This window comes from Zalophus californianus, chromosome 11, assembly GCF_009762305.2.
Source record: "Zalophus californianus isolate mZalCal1 chromosome 11, mZalCal1.pri.v2, whole genome shotgun sequence".
In the NCBI taxonomy this organism is placed as follows: Eukaryota; Metazoa; Chordata; class Mammalia; order Carnivora; family Otariidae; genus Zalophus; species Zalophus californianus.
In genome coordinates, this window is record NC_045605.1 from 78346385 (window position 1) to 78367079 (window position 20695).

At 36.7% G+C, this 20695-nt stretch overlaps 1 protein-coding gene across 5 annotated transcripts in view; it reads left to right on the forward strand.

The window, feature by feature from the left end:
* The window catches only part of LUZP2 (leucine zipper protein 2), a 474590-nt gene that overhangs the window by 361148 nt on the left and 92747 nt on the right, over positions 1-20695 (forward strand). For all 5 annotated transcript variants that reach the window (XM_027580791.2, XM_027580792.2, XM_027580793.2 and 2 more), the window contains one exon: positions 1442-1504. In XM_027580791.2, coding sequence (XP_027436592.2) covers positions 1442-1504 — 63 coding nt within the window. The remainder of the gene's footprint in view (positions 1-1441; positions 1505-20695) is intronic.

A 20695-nucleotide genomic window follows, 5' to 3' on the forward strand; every position in this document is an offset into this window, starting at 1 on the left:
GTGATGGGTATTAAGGAGGGCACGTTCTGCATGGAGCACTGGGTGTTATACGCAAACAATGAATCATGGAACACTACATCAAACACTAATGATGTATATTGTATGGTGATTAACATAACAGAATAAAATAAAAAAAATCTAGTTATTCACCAGAGTGACACATTAAAAAAAATAAAATAAAAATAAAAAAAACTCCATCCACACTGTTTTTTTTTTCTATCCACACTGTTACATGCTTCGGTACTTAATTCACTTTTTTAAAATTGCTCAACAGTATTGTAGTATTTCATGAATGTACCATAAAATGTTTGCTATTTACCAGTTAATGGACTTGTAGGTTGTTTCCAGCTTTTGACTCTTATGAATAAAGATACTATAAACATTTATGTATGTAGAAAGAATTGCTGTATTATGCAGTTTATGTATGTTTAACTTTATAAGAAACCACCAAACTGTTTCCCGAAGTGACTATACCATTTTATATTCCTATTCACCTATTTTACTATTTTTTTCAATTATCATTTTTTATGTGACTATGATAATCTATTTGTGTTTTTGTTCTCCTACGGAGGGGTCAGAACCTGTAATTTTAGATACAGAAAGACAAATAACTGAGGTCCTTATGTTAGAATGTTTGAAATTGGGTCTGCTCTGGAAAAATGGGAAGACAGGATCATCATCTGTGGTTCACCAGGTATCTTTCCATTAGTAGGCAAACGTGTCCTGCTGAGAGAAATTTTCTTGTTATAAAGCACTTTTATATTTGGCATAGTTCTCTTAAAAAGTGCATTCTTCTACAGAGCAAACACCCTTCACCTCAGCATCTTAGCATTCTAGCTGTTTTCTTTGCTTCCTGTCACATTTGCTTGCTGCCTTCCCTTTGGGCATACATCAAATTCAAACTTGGTTGTCAGTTTAAATTTCACATATTTGATCTTAAAAAGGAAGTAATTGTAAATAAGCAGAGAAAACTGAGGCATACATATACATAGGTATATTTAGCATCTAAAATTGGATTGTTGGACATACTCTGGTGACTAAAATTCTGTGTGTGTGTGTGTGTGTGTGTGTGTGTATGTGTGTGTGGGGTGTGTGTGTGTGTATTCTTTTTTGGCAGGAGGAGAAGCTGGGGAGAGAAACAATAAACTATTTTCTTTAAATATTGCCTTTTAAACAATATGGTTCCTATTGTGTGTCAACTATACTCAAAAATTAAAAGTTAAAAAGTAAAATTTCTACAAAAATTAAACAACATGGTTCTTTTGCACACCTTTGGTTTTGTCCTCCTGCCTAGGCTAGCTGGAAGTCCAACTTGGAAGGCAGAGATTGAGCTTTTGCTTGACTGCAAAATTCACTCTTGTACAGTTTAAAATAATTTTCATCTTTAAGTTTGAAAATATAAATGAAATTGAGGCACTAATCTATGTTTCTGTTCTTGCAGTCAAAAAAAATCCAAGCCCAGCTGAAGGAGCTTCGTTATGGGAAGAAGGATTTATTATTTAAGGTGAGCATCTTTCTCCCTTTCCAAACCTTTACCCTCCCAGTACGCAAACTATAATATCATTTAGCTTAAATTTAATTTCTGGATTTTTGTAAGAATTACAGCTGTATTTGACTGCATTGAAGACACGTTGATTTTCTTGCCTTCTTAATTAATGGAGACAAATGCAGATATGGTTTCCTGGGTACATTCTTAATCAAAGGCAGGCATCATTCCAAAGTGTTTAAAGTCCCTTTGTAACCTTCAGTTACTTTAATTCAATATTGAAGAGTGTGGTCTTTCAGAGTATTTACATTAAGGACAGCATAGATTGAGTGAATTTCCAGAGATGAGATCCAATGGTGGTCTATATTCTTGACCTCCAGAGATCCTTGCATAAATCTTTTTATTACTAAGAGTCTTTGTATTTAATCATTGTTGATTGATTTTAATTATTGATACTTTTCTTTACAAGACTGTCAAGTCAAGATACATGTATAGGTAGACATCTACCGGAATAATGGCCTTGCAAAGATATCCACTTGCTAATTCCTGCAACCTATGAATCTCATACCTTATGGCAAAGGAGACTTTGCAGATGTGATTAAGTTAAGGATCTTCAGATAGGAAGGTTTTTCCAAAATATCCAGGTGAAACCTAAATATAATCATACAAGTCCTTATAAGAGTAAGTCAAAAAGGCCTAAATATGAAGATTATGTGATCACAGAAGCTGGAGGAGGAAAGACAGTGTAATGTAGAATTTCCTTCCTACAACCTCCAGAAAGAACCAGCCCTACCAACCCCTTGATCTTAGTCCCATAAAATTTATTTCAGATTTCAGACTCTCAGAACTATAAGAGAGTAGAAGTGTTTTGTTTTGGTTTGTTTGGTTTTAAGCCACTTAGTTCATGGTAGTTTGTTACAGCAACAAGATGAAACTTTCTTTTATCTCCCTTGAACAGGGGGAGATAAAAGGTAGTTGTCTTTAATTGTTGTGCTTATGGTCCATGTGCATTTCCAAATGCAGTAAAATCATGGAATTTTAGGCTCTTTGGAGTAGGAGTAATGATTTGCTTAATAAATAATAAATACGAATTACATTGTGTGTAATAATTTTTTAAAAAATATTTTCATTACAATGATCAGCTCAATCTACAAGCACAAGGTTTAAATTAAAGAGGGATAATAATTCCTCATTTTACTTAATGGTTGGAAAATCCTGCAATTTTTCTAATGAAAATAATAAGAAATGACACATTTCTCTTCTTTAGCCCTTTTACTTTTGGCTCAGAGTCAGGGGAAGGTGTTCCTATTATGTCAACCAATATTTGCTACTCATTCTATGTGACGCATGAATCCGGACATTATCTTGCCATTTACTCTTACATAAATATGCTTCTTGCCATTTCTTTGACCTCATTTACAACAAGATATTCCCCAGCACACCAAGAAAACTGTGAATTAATTCTCATTAATGCTTACAGACCCCTGCTTCTCAGCACTCTGTTCATTTTATGTCGTAAGTAGATGAAAGTATAAAACCGAAGGCATTTGTCTGTCTACTTTTAATCTTTCATACTGAGACTCGAGCTCAGGGTATCTTAACTTTTATATTCAGGTTGGCCTTAGCTCTTTGCAGTCATCAGCAATAAATCCCTGAAATTGGAAAAGAAAGGGCATGCATGTCTGTGTGTATGTGTATTTTCATTTGTAGAGAAATTTCCAGTTCTCTGTGAATTAGCTTAACTTAATATCAGGAATGAAATGAAACAAATCCTAGCTCCCTAGAGCTGATATGTTTTAGGCAGTAGGCTGAGAAATTAATGTGAAGATAGATCATATGAGGCTTTTTAAATCTTTTGAATTTCATTTCCCAAATTGGAGAGTTAGCGAAAAGAAAATTTGGGAGAAGAGAATAAGGAGATCCAATAATTTTCAGTGATTTACTTCTTTGTAATATGCCAGTTGTTGAATATACATTAGTAATTTATCAACTTTCAAAAATTACCCAAATCAGGATTTGTTGAAACTCTATGACTTGAAAATGAGACATTATTTGTAAGCCTTATTATTTCAATGTCACTTTGAAAGGAGCACTTACATATGAGATCAGGTGAATTGTGTGTGAATAGACCATGAAGCTGCATAAATTAGGATTCCTTCAGCATATACACTCCCCAAAAAGCTATTTAGCAGCAAGATTTTTATTAAATAACAAGAGGTTTATAAACAGGACAATTTTTTAGCTTATTCAGTAGCTAAACAGTGTCAACAGGACCAAATTTTTTGGTTTTCCTACCTTTCCATATCATGATCCTCAACTTACTAAGTTTTGATTCCCCCCCGCCCCATATATGATAGTGGTTAAAGATTTATAGGCTGTCTTTGTCCAACTCTGTACAAAGTCAAAGAAGAAAAGGAAAAGGCACTTGTTCTTCAGTGTCCTAGTTTTTGTAAAGGAGGAGAATTTTTTAAGATATTTCCCTAAACTTGGTCATGTATCCATGCAAAAGAAGTGAGACCTTAATATTTTCAGCTTCCATTGTGAAAACAGTTTCTGCTATGATGTATTCATTCATTCATCTTGATGGTATTCACTCATCTGATTTGCCTACTACTATATCAGCAATGTACATTTTAGATCTTGTGAAAACATATATTGAATGAATAAATGAATATATATTATGTATATATATAGATACATACATATATATATATATATATACACACACACACACACGGGTACATGCGTATGCATACATGCATACGCAAATAGATGTGTCATGGCAGTATGTGGTAGGAACTCACATACATAGCCCCAAAGGGCATGTGACCACAGAGGTTCACTCATGCACTTTTGAAAATGAACCCACAGAATATCTTAGGTAATAAGATGAGTAGTAGAGGATTCCATTTCAAGTAGTTTCCCTGAAAATCTGTTCAGTTTTGAATAGATTTGATAGTTTGTAATAAAGATAGACTTTGGAGGACGAATGTATGGTATGTGCTGACAGTTGCCAGACATGTTGATAAATTCAGTATCCTTATTTTTGTTTGAGAGCTGGCTTTTGATTGGGAAGGCTGCCAGTAGTAAACATTCTCCACTAAAGGAAGAAGTGAGGCCCTGCTGTTAGTTACCCAAGACTCGCGTTACTTTTTGTCCTCCTTGATTCCACTTGGAGATGATATTCTCTGGACCATCTACTCTCTATTTTACTGCTCTATTTTACTTTTACTATATCCACTTGTTTAATTTCAGAAGTATTATTTTCTCATTGTAGAAAAATATTTTGAAAAGCTAAGAGAAATCCGGGGTACCTGTATGGCTCAGTTGGTTAAGTTTCTGACTCTTGATTTTGGCTCAGGTCGTGACCTTGGGGTCATGGGATTGAGCCCCACATCGTGCTACGTGCTCAGTGCAGAGTCTGTTTGTCCATCTCCCTCTGCTCCTCCCCCTCCCACCCCTGATCACTCTTTCTCTCTCTCTGTCTCAAATAAATAAATAAAATCTTCTAAAAAACCCTAAAAATTCCACTTAAAGTCCCATCACTCAAAGCACGCAATACTTGGAAACATTTTATATTTCTGTTTATTTCCTTTTATACTAGGCATAATCTGCCTTTTGGTTTATATATATATATATGTTAATATAGATTATATATTCTGCTTTTTCACATAATTTTGAAACATAAAGCATCCTTTAATAATTTCTTTGTAAAAATCTAAATGAATGATTTTTCATATGTATATGCCAGAGTGTCTCAGCTTTAACTTTATAAATATTTGTGCAGCTGTCTATTTGTATATGTGTGTGTTGTGATTTTACTATGATGAAAAATGTGTTATTTCCAACTTGAGATATAATTTTTATTGAACATACATATAACTATAAAGTAATTCACTAAAATTATTGAAAAATTGGGATGTTACTGATACCTAGTACACTTTTTTGAGTTTTGATTTTTTTTTTACTTTATTGAAGAATAATTGATAAATGCAATCGTATATACTTAAAGTGGTGTTCAGAGTGGCATCGGCACAGTCCTGGCACTGACAGCCTAGAACCATGACCTGGGACCCAGGCGCAGGGCTCAGAGCATCTGCCAGGTGGTCCTCAGCAATGACTGGTCAGAGCCAGGACCTGGGAACTTGGAAGGCAGGGCTCAGAGCAGTGGCAGCTCTCGTCACATTTATGGCAAAGCACTGAGGCATGCATCCCAATCCCAGAAAGTGGGGTTTGGGAACCCTAGGGGCATGTCTCACTGCAACAACAGCTCCAGCCCTGGGGAGGGGATGTAGCAGCAGGGACTCTGGAAGGCTCCATCAGCTGGGCTCAGCATTGGAGTAAACTATGCAAATCCTTGGTGTGGCAAAGGCTGCAAACTTCCATAGTGGTTGAGGCTTGCTGGGGTTCTTCTGTTCTCCCTTTTCCTATGGGGTGAGATTTCTCTGTAGGGATTCCTCCTGGCACTGAGCTACCCTGGACTGGGGGGTGGGGTGGCATAAATTAAATGCTTCCTATGGTTTTCTATTCGGCCATCCTGATTTGAGTTCCACAGTGTTTTGGCTGCTTCTTCATTGTAGTTCACAGCTTTCCCTGACCTATTTTCATCTGTTTGTAGTTGTTTATTTATTGTTTTTGTGGGAGAGACAAGTGTTGGGACCTCCTAGCCCCCCATCTTGCTGATCTCATCCTTTTCTTGGCTGTGTGATATTCCATTGCCTGTGTGTGTGTGTGTATGTGTGTGTGTGTAGTTGCTTCCATATCTTGGCTATTGTAACTTCTAAAGATCACAAGTGTTGGCTAATAAAAGTTGCTAAGATTTTAGCTGTTCAGTTAGATTTACAAACTTAAGTTCACTTTATGAATTTTCACTATGGAAGGAGACAAGCTGGCCTTTTCATTTCACATCACAAAAATAGGAAACAGGATGAGAATCACTATGCCTTCCATATACCTAGCATTTATACTGTACCCACTGCTGTTATGAACATTATTGCATCCTCATTCCAACCCCTATTAGAGAGAGAAGAGAAGTTGTGGGAATCCATAACAGTGAGGGAATTGAGGCCTTCAGAAGTTTGACAGTAAAGGCCACCAAAATATTTATTTAAAAAGCAAATTTGTTAATAGATTGAAACTATCATAGTAGATTCACTCATTCATTCATTCATTCATTTAAAATTGAGCTGACTTGTTGGAGTATCATGTCAAGTATATCTGACAGATTTATAGTTACTACTTTGATAACTATTTCACAGTATATATTTATATTATTGTATCAACATTCTGATATTTATTCCAGCATATTTGGTGACACACCACATATACCCGTTCCCTCCGAAACTCAGACATCAACATGGCATGTGTTCTCTTTGGTATTTTCTCTAGAAACCAGATGTGCTCAACTTGATAATCCCCACTGTTGTTTGCTCCTGAAAGCAGGAACATTGCCACATGAATTTCCTTGTATAAATACCAACAAATGTCATTATTTTTTGATGATTTGAATCTTCTATAAGCAGTTGCCCCATAATTTTTAAACCCCTGTGTAATTTAAGGTAATTTTTGTGCATCTGCCTCTCATTATCTTACATTTATCTCATTTATGTGTTAAACCATTTTTTAATGAGCAAAGCATTTTTGGTGCCAGTCATTTGTTACAAGTGTCAAATTATCTCCAGTTAAATGAGCTTTGGCGCTAAAGCGTAGGCTTCTTGGAGAAAAGGTGAGAAGGGTTGCTGATTTTACTTACGTACTTGATTTGACAAACTTTAAGGTTTTCAAAACACATTCATTTGTGACTTAAATAATTCTGTGAGTCAGTGGGGGCAGGTAATAATGTCACCTTATCATGCATCAGAAAAACAAAGCCTAGAGATGTTAAAAGACTTGTCTGGAGTCACAAAACTTGTAAGTGGCAGAGTTTTTATTCTAATCTTGGTCTTTGACCCCACTATATTACATTTTTCCCAGTTATATTCTATTTTGTTTCTTAGGGTTATTTATAGATTATATTTTCAAGAACTATTTCCTAATGCACTCAGAGATCTAAAGGGCAAACATGTATAGCTGGAAATATAACTTGATGACAAAAAAACCCATAACATCTGTTGGCAACTAAAACTCAATGCATTTCCTTAAAAACATAAGCATTTTTCAGTGCAAAAATATGCTGCTTTCAGTTTAGAATTGGCAATTTCTTGGGACAGAGATTTCTTTTCTGACTCCCTATGTTCTTGTGGTCCACCCTACATGTTTTTAAAACTACAGAATAGGGTATGTTCTGTGGGTAGGACACAAGAGAAAATTAATTGACCTCCCAGTCAAAACAACTTTTCAGCCTTGTTGAGTCTATGCTTAACACACAAAAGCCAACAAGCCTCATTTATTTTTTTCATTATTTATCTGATAATGGAGGAGACATTCAGGTTATAAAAGGACACAGATGTTTCTTATCAGAAGTTGTAACAAATTGAAATTTAGTAAACGTTAAATTTTCTTCAAAAACATTGGGATTCTCCAAAATCCAATTTTGGTGAAAATCACCAAAAGCGCAGGACTTTTTAAGAAAAGAAGCTCAGAGTTTTAAAGTGAAATATCTATGGTGACACAACTTCAGTATGAATTTCCTGACTTCATGTTCACTCATTTGTTCAAAATTACTGATTGAGCATGTATGTTATCTGTCAGGCACTGAGCGAAGTGCTTCCCAATTTATGCTTTTAGTGAAGGATTTGAAGTCAGTGGATGCATTTCAGGAATGTATTGACTCCTCAGAATTTGCTCATCATTTTTGTGAGTTTTCATAAGGCATTTCTCTTAGAATGAAGTTTGTGTAAATTATCAGATTATCAAATGTTCTATAAACATCCAAAGTTTAACTGTTTAAGAACCATTGCTTTACATATTGGCCCTTAGCTTCTACCATTCTAAGCTGTTACTGGGCATAAATCATGTTTGTTCCAAGTTTCTCTCAATCTGTTTACTTATTAGAAAACAGATACAGTCTCTGCCAGGCTGATGGTTATGTTAGAAATGATTTTTAGAAAGTGTTTATAACTTTAAATAATGTTTTTAAATTTTACCATTTTAACCAAATTTTACCATTAGCTCAGGATTTGAAAAAAAAAAAATGTTACGCCCTATCACATAGGAAGACAAAATATTTTAAGTGTGCTTGTGAATACGTTCTAAAATGTGTATCTTTGTGTGTCCCTACCCCACACCCTGTACCTATTCCATAACTTGCTAATGTGTCGTGGTGCTCTTTCCCACTGAGCTTGGATCTAGCCTCAAAATCATTCTCCTTCCAAGCTGTGAAGCAGATCCTAAAGGCCAGTCACAGTTGGTACTCGAGATAAACCTGTTTGCCGTTCCTGAATGAGCTCTAAATATTTTGCCTATAGCCAGTCTTCAGTTTCTGCAGAGCTACCCTGCAAGATTTCCACACCGTTGTCTTACTGTCCCAGGAAATAATAATTGTTACATATATTTCAAAGAGAAGTGTTCTATATGCTAAGGAATGTTAGAGAAGGGCACGAGTGGGACTCTTGTGTCAAAAAACAAAAGGAAGACAATGAACTTCAGATCAGCCTTAGAACATTTCTCCCTTGTTCTGAGAGAGCGGGGTGATCCTTGGATCACGGACTTTCCCTACCGATTCTCATCCTATTTATCATGTTGCATGTGGGTCTTGGCCTAACAAGCTGCCGCCCTCCCCCCACTGAGAGGGGCGCCCGTCTTTTATTTATTAGTTTCAGCTGGACGTACATTTCCTTGCTTGGAGCATATATAGAGCAGTGGCACCATCATGAGACCTTTGCAGGGGGAATCACTCTCCTTCTGGGACTTGCTCAGTATACTGCCGTTTCAGACCCAAGTAGGACATGTGCAAACTGATGCACTGATTTCCTTAGGTCCTAAATGGTTTCATTTTCAGTATGTTTAAATATAAATATAAATATAGATATATATAATATTTCAATGTGAGGCATCTTCTTTTTTTCTGAGCACACTGAAAATTTAATACATGTTTCTGATCAGAACTCATCTTAGGTTCTAATTTATAGATTAGATATTGTGTCCTTTTGTAGTCAAATTTGAGTACCCTATAGAAGTATGGCTCAGGGCCTAAAACATCCTCAAATAGCTTTTCATCTCTAAAATATAGAACAATCACATTAATATCTCTGTTCTAAATACACATACTCTTTTATTTGTAATATAAAATAAAAAGAACAGTGAAGATAACTTACATTAATTTCACTCATTATGCAATTTTTTAAAAATGCCTTCTTTTCCATATCCTTTATCTTCTTGACGATGCCAAATATAATTTCAGAAGACAAGAGCAAGTTATTATTCTTTGAATACTTCCTCTTTTGGCAACACATTTTGATGTTCCCCTTTGTCATGGCAGGAGACATTTTGGAAGTATATTTGTGACTTGATTTATTTTATTTCATTTCATCACTGTTACTCAGTTACTAGGGTGTTTGTTAACCTACGCGTAATAACAGAGAAGAAGCCAATTACCTCTGAAGGTAAATGCATACGAAGCCACTGCAGCAGACACAATTTAGAGGAATTTTAAAAAGAAGAGTTCTCCATAAATTTCATGGTTTATAACAAGGAATGTGCAGCTTCCAAAGGCTTGAGAAGAATGCCTAAGTAGTACCCACTGGGAGTCTTTCACTCCAACAACGCTACACTTCACTCACTGGCCCTGGTCTGTCTCTCTTTTTTCTTACATATTTGTAACAAACAATTTTTTATTTTTTTGAAATTCAATTAATTAACCTATAATATATTATTAGTTTTAGAGGTGGAGGTCAGTGATGCGTCATTCTTATACAATACCCGGTGCTTATTGCAACATGTGCTCTCTTTAATGTCCATCACCCAGTTACACCATCCCCCTCCCCTCCCCCAGCAACCCTCGGTTTGTTTCCTATGACTAAGAGTCCCTTATGATTTGTCTCCCCCTCTGATTTCGTCTTGCTTTATTTTTCCCTCCCTTCCCCTATGATCCTGTTTTGTTTCTTAAATTCTACATATGAGTGAGATCATATGATAATTGTCTTTCTCTAATTAACTCATTTTGCTTAAAGAGAGATTCCAGGGTATCTTAGCCTCTACCACTGTCATTTAGCCTTAACAAGGCCCATTTTAGAAACCAGTCAGATCAACTTACTTCGTAAGTCTTTACCCACAGAAGAATCTTCACATTACAAGGGTCCTGTAGCACCTTCCATCCTAGTCTCTTGCATGAAGTAGCTAATCTTGCTGATGACATTGCTTCTCATTCTAAATAGTTAGTGATTAGGGGCGCCTGGGTGGCTCAGTTGGTTAAGTGACTGCCTTCGGCTCAGGTCATGATCCTGGAGTCCCGGGATCGAGTCCCACGTCGGGCTCCCTGCTCGGCAGGGAGTCTGCTTCTCCCTCTGACCCTCTTCCCTCTCGTGCTCTCTCTCATTCTCTCTCTCTCAAATAAATAAATAAAGTCATAAATATTTAGTGATTAAGGTTCTCAACATTCCAAGGCAGATTTTTTTCCTTCTTACAAAATTCTGACTGTTGAATTCCTTTCTCACTTCCAATTGGAGTTGATTCTTTTTTAAAGATTGATCAGATATTTGTTTTTTAAATGAATTCATTTTTTTTATTTTTAAATTGACACTGTGTGTTAACTGCACTCCAATAAAAAAATATATAGTTGATTTTTTTTATATGCTATCTGATTCCCACAGAGATGCCAAGCTCATATCTATAAAGTAAGGTGTTTTCCTCACAGTCTTCTCGTTTTGGTTCCTTCTTTATTCTTTGTCTCTACTTGCCCTTTCTATTCTCTACGCCCACTCTTGTAAGGCTCCTTCAGAAGGAAACTTTAAGTTCATGATGTAATTGTTTTTCAGTCCTAGGAAGATTTGTGGCTAGGGTAGAATCCAATGTATTGCTAATAGTAAAATAAACAGGGAATGTGAGTGGGGTGTATTATTGGAGTAAGCAGTGAAAATCATTTCAGTGCTCTGAACCCATGCTCTTTAGCCAGAAGCCAAAATTCACAGTCGTCAACATACACTTCTCAGTTTTTTTCTCAGTTGTATAATCTCTTCTGTCAAAGTCACAACTGGTATATCCTACCATCCTGACCCCCAACCATTGTTACTCCACCTTTGAAATGGAGATAAGAACATTCCCTGAGGCTGAAAATATCCGTGTGGGTTATATTAAATGATGTATAGAAACTCTATGAACATATTTTGGTAAAATCTTTTTGCGTAATCAGTGCTGCTGGTGACAAGTCAGGCAAACCACGTAACACAATTAAGAAGCCCCTACTGTGGGATCTAGGAGCACATTACATGGTCCAAGAGAAAGACAAACACTTTCACGGAAGACTGTATTGTAGCTTTGACTAATATCTATATCAACTAAGCATCATCTACTGAACATTTTGTCCCTTTCTTCTTCCTTAGTAAATGTACATTGAGGTGGTTAAAAAATATATATGTTTGCAGTCAGGGCATCCGGGTTCTTTATTGCCTCTCTCACTTACCTGGAAACTGAGCTTAAGTGGTCACTTAGCCTTATGGGTATCAAGTCCTCTGTTAGTAAACTATGGACAAAATTAATACATGCACTTCAGCAGGATCAGATGAGATTATATATGCAAATGGCTTTTACAAAATATTTTAGACACATTTTATTATCAATGAATTGATTTTGGTTTTGGTTTTGGTTTTTTCCCCAGAGGGCAATTTATTTCTCAAGATAATACGATGTCACATTTTCAGACTCTAAACAATTGTACTTAGTCTCATTCGAGAAATGCATCACATATTCTCAACTCAGGCCTTCAGGCTTGGCAGTCTCTTGGATGTATAAAGCTAAATGCCAGGCCCCTTTTCTCCTCCTTTAAAATATAGAGTTGTCTTGAAAGTCAGGGAAAGAGCAATTCATCCCCTTCATTTTAGGCAAATGTATTTGTTTTATTTTTTTATAAATTAAGGCAAAAGAATCTTGAGGACATTCTGAAGAGGAAACAGCTGATTTTTTTAGTTTTTGTATGGCATCTAGGACTAAGGGCATAATAGCTTTTTGGAAATGAAATTGTTGGAATATATATTTTCCTAATAAATTTTTTACAAGAGTTTCTTTTTTAAAGGGAAGAAAATAATATAGAGGCCAAGAACTGAATTAATTTCTTTTTTTTTAATTTAAATTCAAATAGCCAACTTATAGTACATCATTAGTTTTTGATATAATGTTCAATGATTCATTAGTTGTGAATAACACCCAGTGCTCATCACATCTCGTGCCCTCCTTAATATTCATCACCCCGTTACCCCATCCCCCTATCCACCTCTCTTTCCGCAACCCTCAGAATACAATTTCTTAACATAATTGCACTTGACCATTGTCTGGAATCAGAGATATGAAAGATACATTCTCTTTTTCAACTGTCTTTAACATAGGAAAATAATTAACAAGGAAATAATACATGAAAATTGTCTTTAATCTTAGATGTATAAGAGGACTTGGCTATAATGATTTGGTTTCGTGCTTGGTTTTACCTTGGACAAATTTGATATGCTGATACACTGATAATTTATTCATTGACATCTGTAAAATCTTCTAAAATAATATTATTAAAAATGGATTTTTTTGTTTGTTTCAAATTGAGCAGGAACTACGTTAACTCGATATTATATCACTCCTTTCTTTATGAATTAAATTTGTTTTTAGTTTAGATAAATTGTGGATAATAGTGATCCCGTATTTACATTTTCATTTATTTGAACCTTTTTAATTGCATGCTGCTTGGATTTAAATGTTACGTTTGTCTGCAAGAGTTTGGTCCCAATCAAGCACAGTCTTACAGGTTGCCTGTTCAACTCTGGTTATTTTAATTATAGTGCCCTGCTTCACTAAATGAAGATGTTCGTGGTTTTATAAATTTTCACACAGGGATCACCTGTATATCTTTTCAAAGGGATATTTGGATTTAGTAGGTCTGGGATGAGGTTTGAGATTTTGCATTTCAGGCAATCCCTAGACAGTGCTGACTGTGATGGCCAATGGGCCACATTTTAAATCACAAGGCCCTAGGCATTTAATTAATCTGGTATGAAAGAGTTTTGTTTTTGTTCTTGTTTTAAGTAATCTCAACACCCAGCATGGGGCTTGAACTCACAACCTCCCTGCTCTACCCACTGAGCCAACAAGGCACCCCTGCTTTTCTTCTTAATTTTAAAATTCTATAGACATTGAGGTAGTAGAAAAAAACCAGCATTTGAAATCAGGTAATTAGAATTCCCTTTCAGCCTTTCTTAACGTACTAGTGTTTCTTTAGTACATGGCCCTCTGAAAGAGAATATTTATATTGTTTATTTAACATCCCCCCCCCTTTGTTTCCCCAGTCATCACAACTGACATTTTGTAACAGGCATGGGGAAATCAGAGTTGGATGAAGGTTGTCTTGCCCTCAGTCTAGTAAGGCTGATGGGCTAGTTTGCAATTAATTTTCATACAGTATGGTGTTTTATAAGTACTTTATTTACTGCTCTTGGGAGGATGGGGTCAATGAAGGGAAAGTCAAAGATCAGTAAACCTATTACTACTATGTTGGGATAAATTTCACGGGGAAGAGTGGCAGTGGATTAGACCTTGAAGGCATTATACCAAAAAGTCTATGCTTGGTGGGTACTCAGTAAATATTTGTAGAGATGAAGAAAAGAGGAAAGGAAAGAGTCAAATGAGTAAGTGAAGAATGCAGTCTTCATTGGGAAAACAGTCTAACCAGAGGAAGGGCAGTTTGGACATGTGTTAGTATTAAATAAATCATTATAGGAACTTTCTGAAATGCGTGGTACGTGTGGAGAGAGGCAAGAGAAGAGAAACTGGAAGACAGGATGGTGTCAAATCACGAGGGGAGTTGATGGTGATGTTAGTAATTCTTGCAGAAAAGTGGCAATAATTTTGTAAACATTGCTTTTCTTTGTTGGTGGGCAAAGGTTCAAGTTCCTCCTGGCTTGTATATGGCAACTAGCTTCCCTCTCTGACTTGTTCTCCTCCTGCGCACGGGCCCTGGGTGGGTCTTGTCATTCCAGCCAGCAAGCATACGCCAGCCACAATGTGGTAACAACGTACGTGCTTCTGACTGATCAGCAGGCACACAGGTTCTGGTTCTAGTTTTGTGTGTGTGTTTGTTTTTTCTTTTACTACTTACCAACTTAAATGTCTTTTGACTTTAAAGTGAATGTAGGAAAAAGGGAGAGAGGAAAGGAGGCTGATGATATAGAAGCATTATGCTCAGAAAATAGGTCAAAAACAAACACGAAAACCCCACAATCCAATACTTTCATATTTCTTTTTAATAAGCAATTTAATGAGAATGGAAACCACATTGCTACTTAATGGGGTATACAATTTTTCTCATTTAAAGTTATCTACTAGTCTGTGAAAGGAGAAGTAGATTCAAATATTCTGAGTAATAAGGAAAAAAATGAGAGCACAAGGATTGGTGTCCCCTGTTTTGGGCAATCATTAAGCCTGTGTTTTATTCACAACTGAGTTCACTGTCTTTATCTCCAACCCGTGGAAAAGGCAGGAATTAAAAGCAGAGCGTGGACCCAGGCCTCTGTGTTTAATACTGTCAAATTAAGTATGGATTTGAACAAGATAAATAAGCATATACCTCCTTATTTCTCATCTGTAAAATGATATTAATTATAGCTTCTATACCTTACAGTTATTTTGAGAATTTAATGAGTATATACAAGCAAATTATCAACTTATAATAGTGTCTGGCACATATTAATTGCACAAGTCCTAGTGATTGTTGTTCAAAAACAGGAAGTGAAATTTTACTCTCTTTCAGTCATAATAATGAGTTCTAGCAGAAACTTAATAAAATACATGCTCTTCCTTCTCTTCAGTGAGTTGCATAACCTCCCTGAGCTGTTTTCCCAGCTGCACAGTGGAAATCATCACTAGACTATAGAAATGGTGCATGTACTGATAGAGTATGAGAATTGGCAACCTGGTAGGCACTCAGCAAAGCCCGGTTGTCTTCATCTTGCCTTCTGATTAGTTCTTTGAACATATGCTGACAGAAATAGAATGATAAACTCTTCCCCCCTTTTTTTCATGTCGCTCACAGGCGAGGCTGAGAGAGGATTGAGATGTACTGTTGTATTTAGATAGAAGGGACATAAATGGAAAATCCACAGGCTATCACATTGGGCACAGCATCCTGAATCCTCTTATTACCTCAAGGGAAATGTGGAGAGTCAGTTTCTTTCCACCTTCCACATAGAAGGTGCTGTGGCACCTGAGGTGTTGGCTATCAATGCATTACATTTCATAACCCTACCAGGATTTCTCTCATATCACAGTTGGGTTTCTCTTTTCTTTCATACTAGTTATAATTTTGTAAAAACAGTGGTAGGATTTGTATTCACCATTTTATACAATAAATTATAGTATCATTTCTTATTTTGAAGTTTCATCTCTTTAGTCTCTCTGTTGAGAAAAAGGAATATTAATCACAAACTCTAATTACACAGTTATGAAAAAGAAAAGCTAGTCTGTAAATCAGAGCTAATCTGCTAGGGTAATGCAGAAATTAATGCAGTCAATAGATGTTTCTCAAACAACTTCTGTGTGTCAGACACTGTGTTAAATGCAGTTGGTGTCACAGAAAATAATCTAAATAAAACACTTTCTACAGGGTGTGTATGTCTATTTCACATTAGTGTAGACTTTGGGTAATGCCTGACTTCAAAAGTATCACCCCATCATTTACACTGTGTTTTTGTGGTCTAGCCTCTCACATACTCCTTATACCCACCAGAATGATGGGGGATCCTTCCTTCTTTTCCTTCTGTGAATTCTTTTCAAATCAGTTCTATTGAGGTATACCTTGCATTCCGTAAGATTGAACATTTTAATTAGACATTTTATTGAATTTTGACACACACACACACACACACACACACACACATACACACACACACACACAATGTAACTGTCAACCTAATCAACATATACAACATTGCTGAAATTTCAAAAAAAAGTTCTCTTGGGCCCCTTTGCAACCAGTCCCCCCCCACTCCTCATTCCAAAACTATTGCTGTGCCTTTTTTTTTTTAGCATTTTATAAAATAGAAACACTCAGTATAATACTTTTGAATTTATTCATGTTGTTGTATCTGTCAATCATTTGTTTCTTTTTAATTTCACTTCATCTATTTCCATAGATGGATACACCACTTTTTTTTTTCTCCATTTACCAGCAAACTGATATTTTGGTTCTTTCTAGTTTGGGACTATTATGAATAATGCTGCTGTGAACCCTCGCACAGAGGTCTTTATATGGATGTATATTTTCATTTTTCATGGGTAAACCTTGGAGCAAAATAGTTTGGTCATACGGTATATTTACTTTTATAAGAAATTGCTAAATCATGGGGTGCCTGGGTGGCTCAGTCATTAAGCATCTGCCTTCCGCTCAGGTCATGGTCCCAGGATCCTGGGATCAAGCCCCACATCAGGCTCCCTGCTCAGCGGGAAACCTGCTTCTCCCTCCCCCACTCCCTCTTGTGTTCCCTCTCTCGCTGTGTCTCTCTCTGTCAAATAAATAAAATCTTAAAAAAAAAAAAGAAATTGCCAAATCATTTCTAAATTGGATATACCATTACGTTCCAAGCAATATAGAACAGCAAGTATAAGAGAGCTATGTGCTCTTCCTGCCGAAATTTGGTTTGGTCAGTCTTTTAAATTTTACCCCTTCTAGTACATGCATAGTGTAGGACATATGGTTATAATTTGCATTTCCCTAAGATCAATGATGTTAAATACTTTTCATCTGCTTCTTTTACATTTATATGCATTCTTTGTTGAATGTTTGTTCAAATGTTTTGCTCTTTTTGAAAAAAAACTTTTATTTTTGTATTGGATTGTATTCTAATAATTGAGTTATAATGGTTCTTTATATATTCTAGGCATAAGGTCCTTATGAAATATGTATTTTACAACTGTTGTCTCCCAGTATGTGTCTCAACTTTTCATTTTCTTATCTGTGACTTTCAAAGAGAAAAAATGTTTTCTCCGCTCTTAGAGCTAAGAGATATTTGCCGAACCCAAGGTCATAAAGGTTTGCCTCTGTGTTTTCCTTTAGATGTTTTCTACTTTTTGGTCCTTATAATTAGGTCTAAGAGCCCACCTCAGGTTGAGTCATGTGTAAGGTATGAGTTCATGGATTAAGAGGTTTTTTTTCCTTTATCGGCATTCAGTTCTTTCAGGTTCATCATAATTTTTTTAGCAAAGTAAAGACTGAGCTGAGAATTGACCAACTGATGGGTATAGAAACACCCTCAGAAGGGCACCGATTCTTATGGCCATGTATTCATGGACCCCTGCCTAAGAAATCCATATAAAACTCCTTTTCTCAGAAGTGTGTGGTGATTCTTTGTTCTTACAGTTCAGCACAGCAGTTAAGTAACTGAATCTAGAATGTAAAGAACTCAAAAATCAATCCTGGGTTTGCCACGGAGGAGATGAATTTGGAGCAAATTTTTCAATTTCTGGGTCTTCACTTCACGTGTAAAATTGGGGAACTTGATAGCTTTGTGCAAAATGCTTAGCAGAAAATCCAGTGCCTTAGAAATGGTAGGTCCTATTCTCCTCCCTTTTTCCCTCCTTCATCTTTTTCATTAACTCCCTGTTTCGATCAGGGCGAGTGCGCTTGCCCCATTCTCCTCTATACTGCCCCGACACTCTGAGCTCAACGGCTCCCTGCTGCTTTTGACCGGAGTTCTGTGTTTTTCTGCCCCCTTTTCCTATAAGACTGAAAGATCTTTGGAGGGACATTCATCTGATACTGACTTAACTTATTCAATAAAAAATATACTGAGTGCCACCATCCCTGTATTATATATTTCACCGATGTGCCACAGTCAAAAAATAAGTAAGGTATGGTTTTTCCATTTAAAAAGTCCAGGGGCGTATGGGTGGCTCTGTCGGTTAAGCACCAGACTTTTGGTTTTGGCTCAGGTCATGATCTCAGGGTCGTGAGATCGAGCCCTGCCATCCAGCTCTGCTTTCAGCGTGGTATCTACTTGAGATGAGATTCTCTTTCCCTCTCCCTCTGCTCCTCCCCCTGCTCACTTGCTCTCTCTTTCTCTCCAAAATAAATAAGTAAAATCTTTAAAAAGTCCACAAATAATAGCAGCAGCTATTATTTTAAACGTCTAGGACCGACCAGGCAATGTGCTGCTAACTCACCCACATATGATCCCATATAATCCTCACAACTCCTTAAGGCAGTGTTTCCCACACTTGTGTGCACAGTAATATCAGGTGGAGATTTTTTTTCCATTTCAAAAACCCAGGTGACATCCTAGACCAATTAAATAAAATGTCTGGAGATGGGACAAGGTCATATGTATTTTTTTGAAGCTTCCTAGTTAATTTCAATGTGCAGACAAGGTTGTGAACCAGTTTTAAGGTCAGTCCTGCTATTAATAACCACAGATTTTAGATGAGGTAATTGTGACTCTGAGAGATTAAGGCGATTTGATTGCAGGACACAGACACCCAAACATCTCATTTTTATAAATTTCAATTTGTAAAATTCAATTAAGTGAAAGATTGGAAGTGTGTAAGAATTGATATAGAGCGTTGGAAAATTGGAAAACCTAGTCTCTCTTTTGGGAATGGTTGAAGGTATAGCATTGTGGCCAGAACATTGAAGAAACATTTTGAAGAGAAGTTGAGGTGCCAACTGAGTTTGGAAAAAGAAGTAGTTATGCAGGTAAAAAAAACAAAACAAAACAAAACAAAAAAACAAAACTGGGGAAGTTTCCTTGGGGGCAGATGGAGCAGCATGGTCAGAGGCCTGAGAGCTGAGAAGGCTTGGGGAGTTCGCATTTGGCAAATAGTGGGCGGAGCTGGTGGTGACCTGGCAAAAACTGAGACCTGGAGTCAGAGCTCAAAGATGTGCCTACATCGGTGTCTTGTGTTCCAGGATGAGGGCTGTAAATGTTACTATTTCTTAGCTTTGCTGAGTTTAATTGAAGATTGATATGGATAAATTCACCTTTAATGCACATTATATGCTCATATTTACGTTTATGCAGGGTTTTGATTTTGAGTACACTGATGTGGAAAGCAATGAGTGCCAATTCCCTTTAAATCTCTGCAGTGAAATCCTAAGTTCTTTGCAAGCTGGAAACCACATTTCAACATTAATTTGCAGATGCCACTGGCAAGAAGCGCATTTCCCTGAATAGACTCCTATTTGCCAGCTCCAGAGATTAGCAATATAATTGGATGTCACAATGCATCCTTCCCGCATCTTCCTCCACTCCCCCCTGCTGTTTTCATAATAGGAAAACCCGAAAGGAATGAAGCAGGTGATCTTGCTCGTCTAATTCTGGAACTTAGAAGCCTACAATAAGAGGCAGAGAGATGCTTCCAGTGTAAATGCACATTTATTTATAATCACACAGAAAAGTAATTGAACAATTTCCTTCTAAATATTTCTCTCTACATCCTCCCAGTCTTTGTGTGAGTTCAGACTCTCTCCACCTCTCCTGAATCACTGGCAGGGCTCCCTGACCATCTTTTCCTCCTCCCAGCTATCTTCCCAGCTGTCAAAAGAAGGCTGGTCTGCTCAAATTTTAAAGTTGCCTACTTATAAATAAGTATTCCACTTATAAATCCATCATTATCTGTCCAGTCCTTACAGAATTAAGTGCAGCCTCCTTGGTATGGCCTGCAAGGCTCATTCCTCCCCACCTCTGCAGTCTCATCAACATCAAACACTGAACCGGAGAAGTCATGCATTTGTTGTAGCTTTCCATTTCTTACCTCTGTTTTTCTTCACTTTGCCTGACCTGTCTTTCCAGACTTTGTACACTTGGCTAATTCTTCATAATTTTAAAAATAGTTTTAATTGAAATATACTTCATATAAGATAAATTCATCCATTTACAGTATAAAATTCAGTGGTTTTGTAATATTAACAGACTTCTGCAGCCATCACCGGAATCCAATTTTAGAACATTTTCATCACTGCGAAAAGATACCCATGTCTCTTAGCAGACATTGCCTATTCTCCTTGTCTCCTAAACCCTTGGCAACTGCTAGTCTCATTTTTGGTCTCTGTGTGTTTCACGTTTTAAACATTTTATATAAATAAAA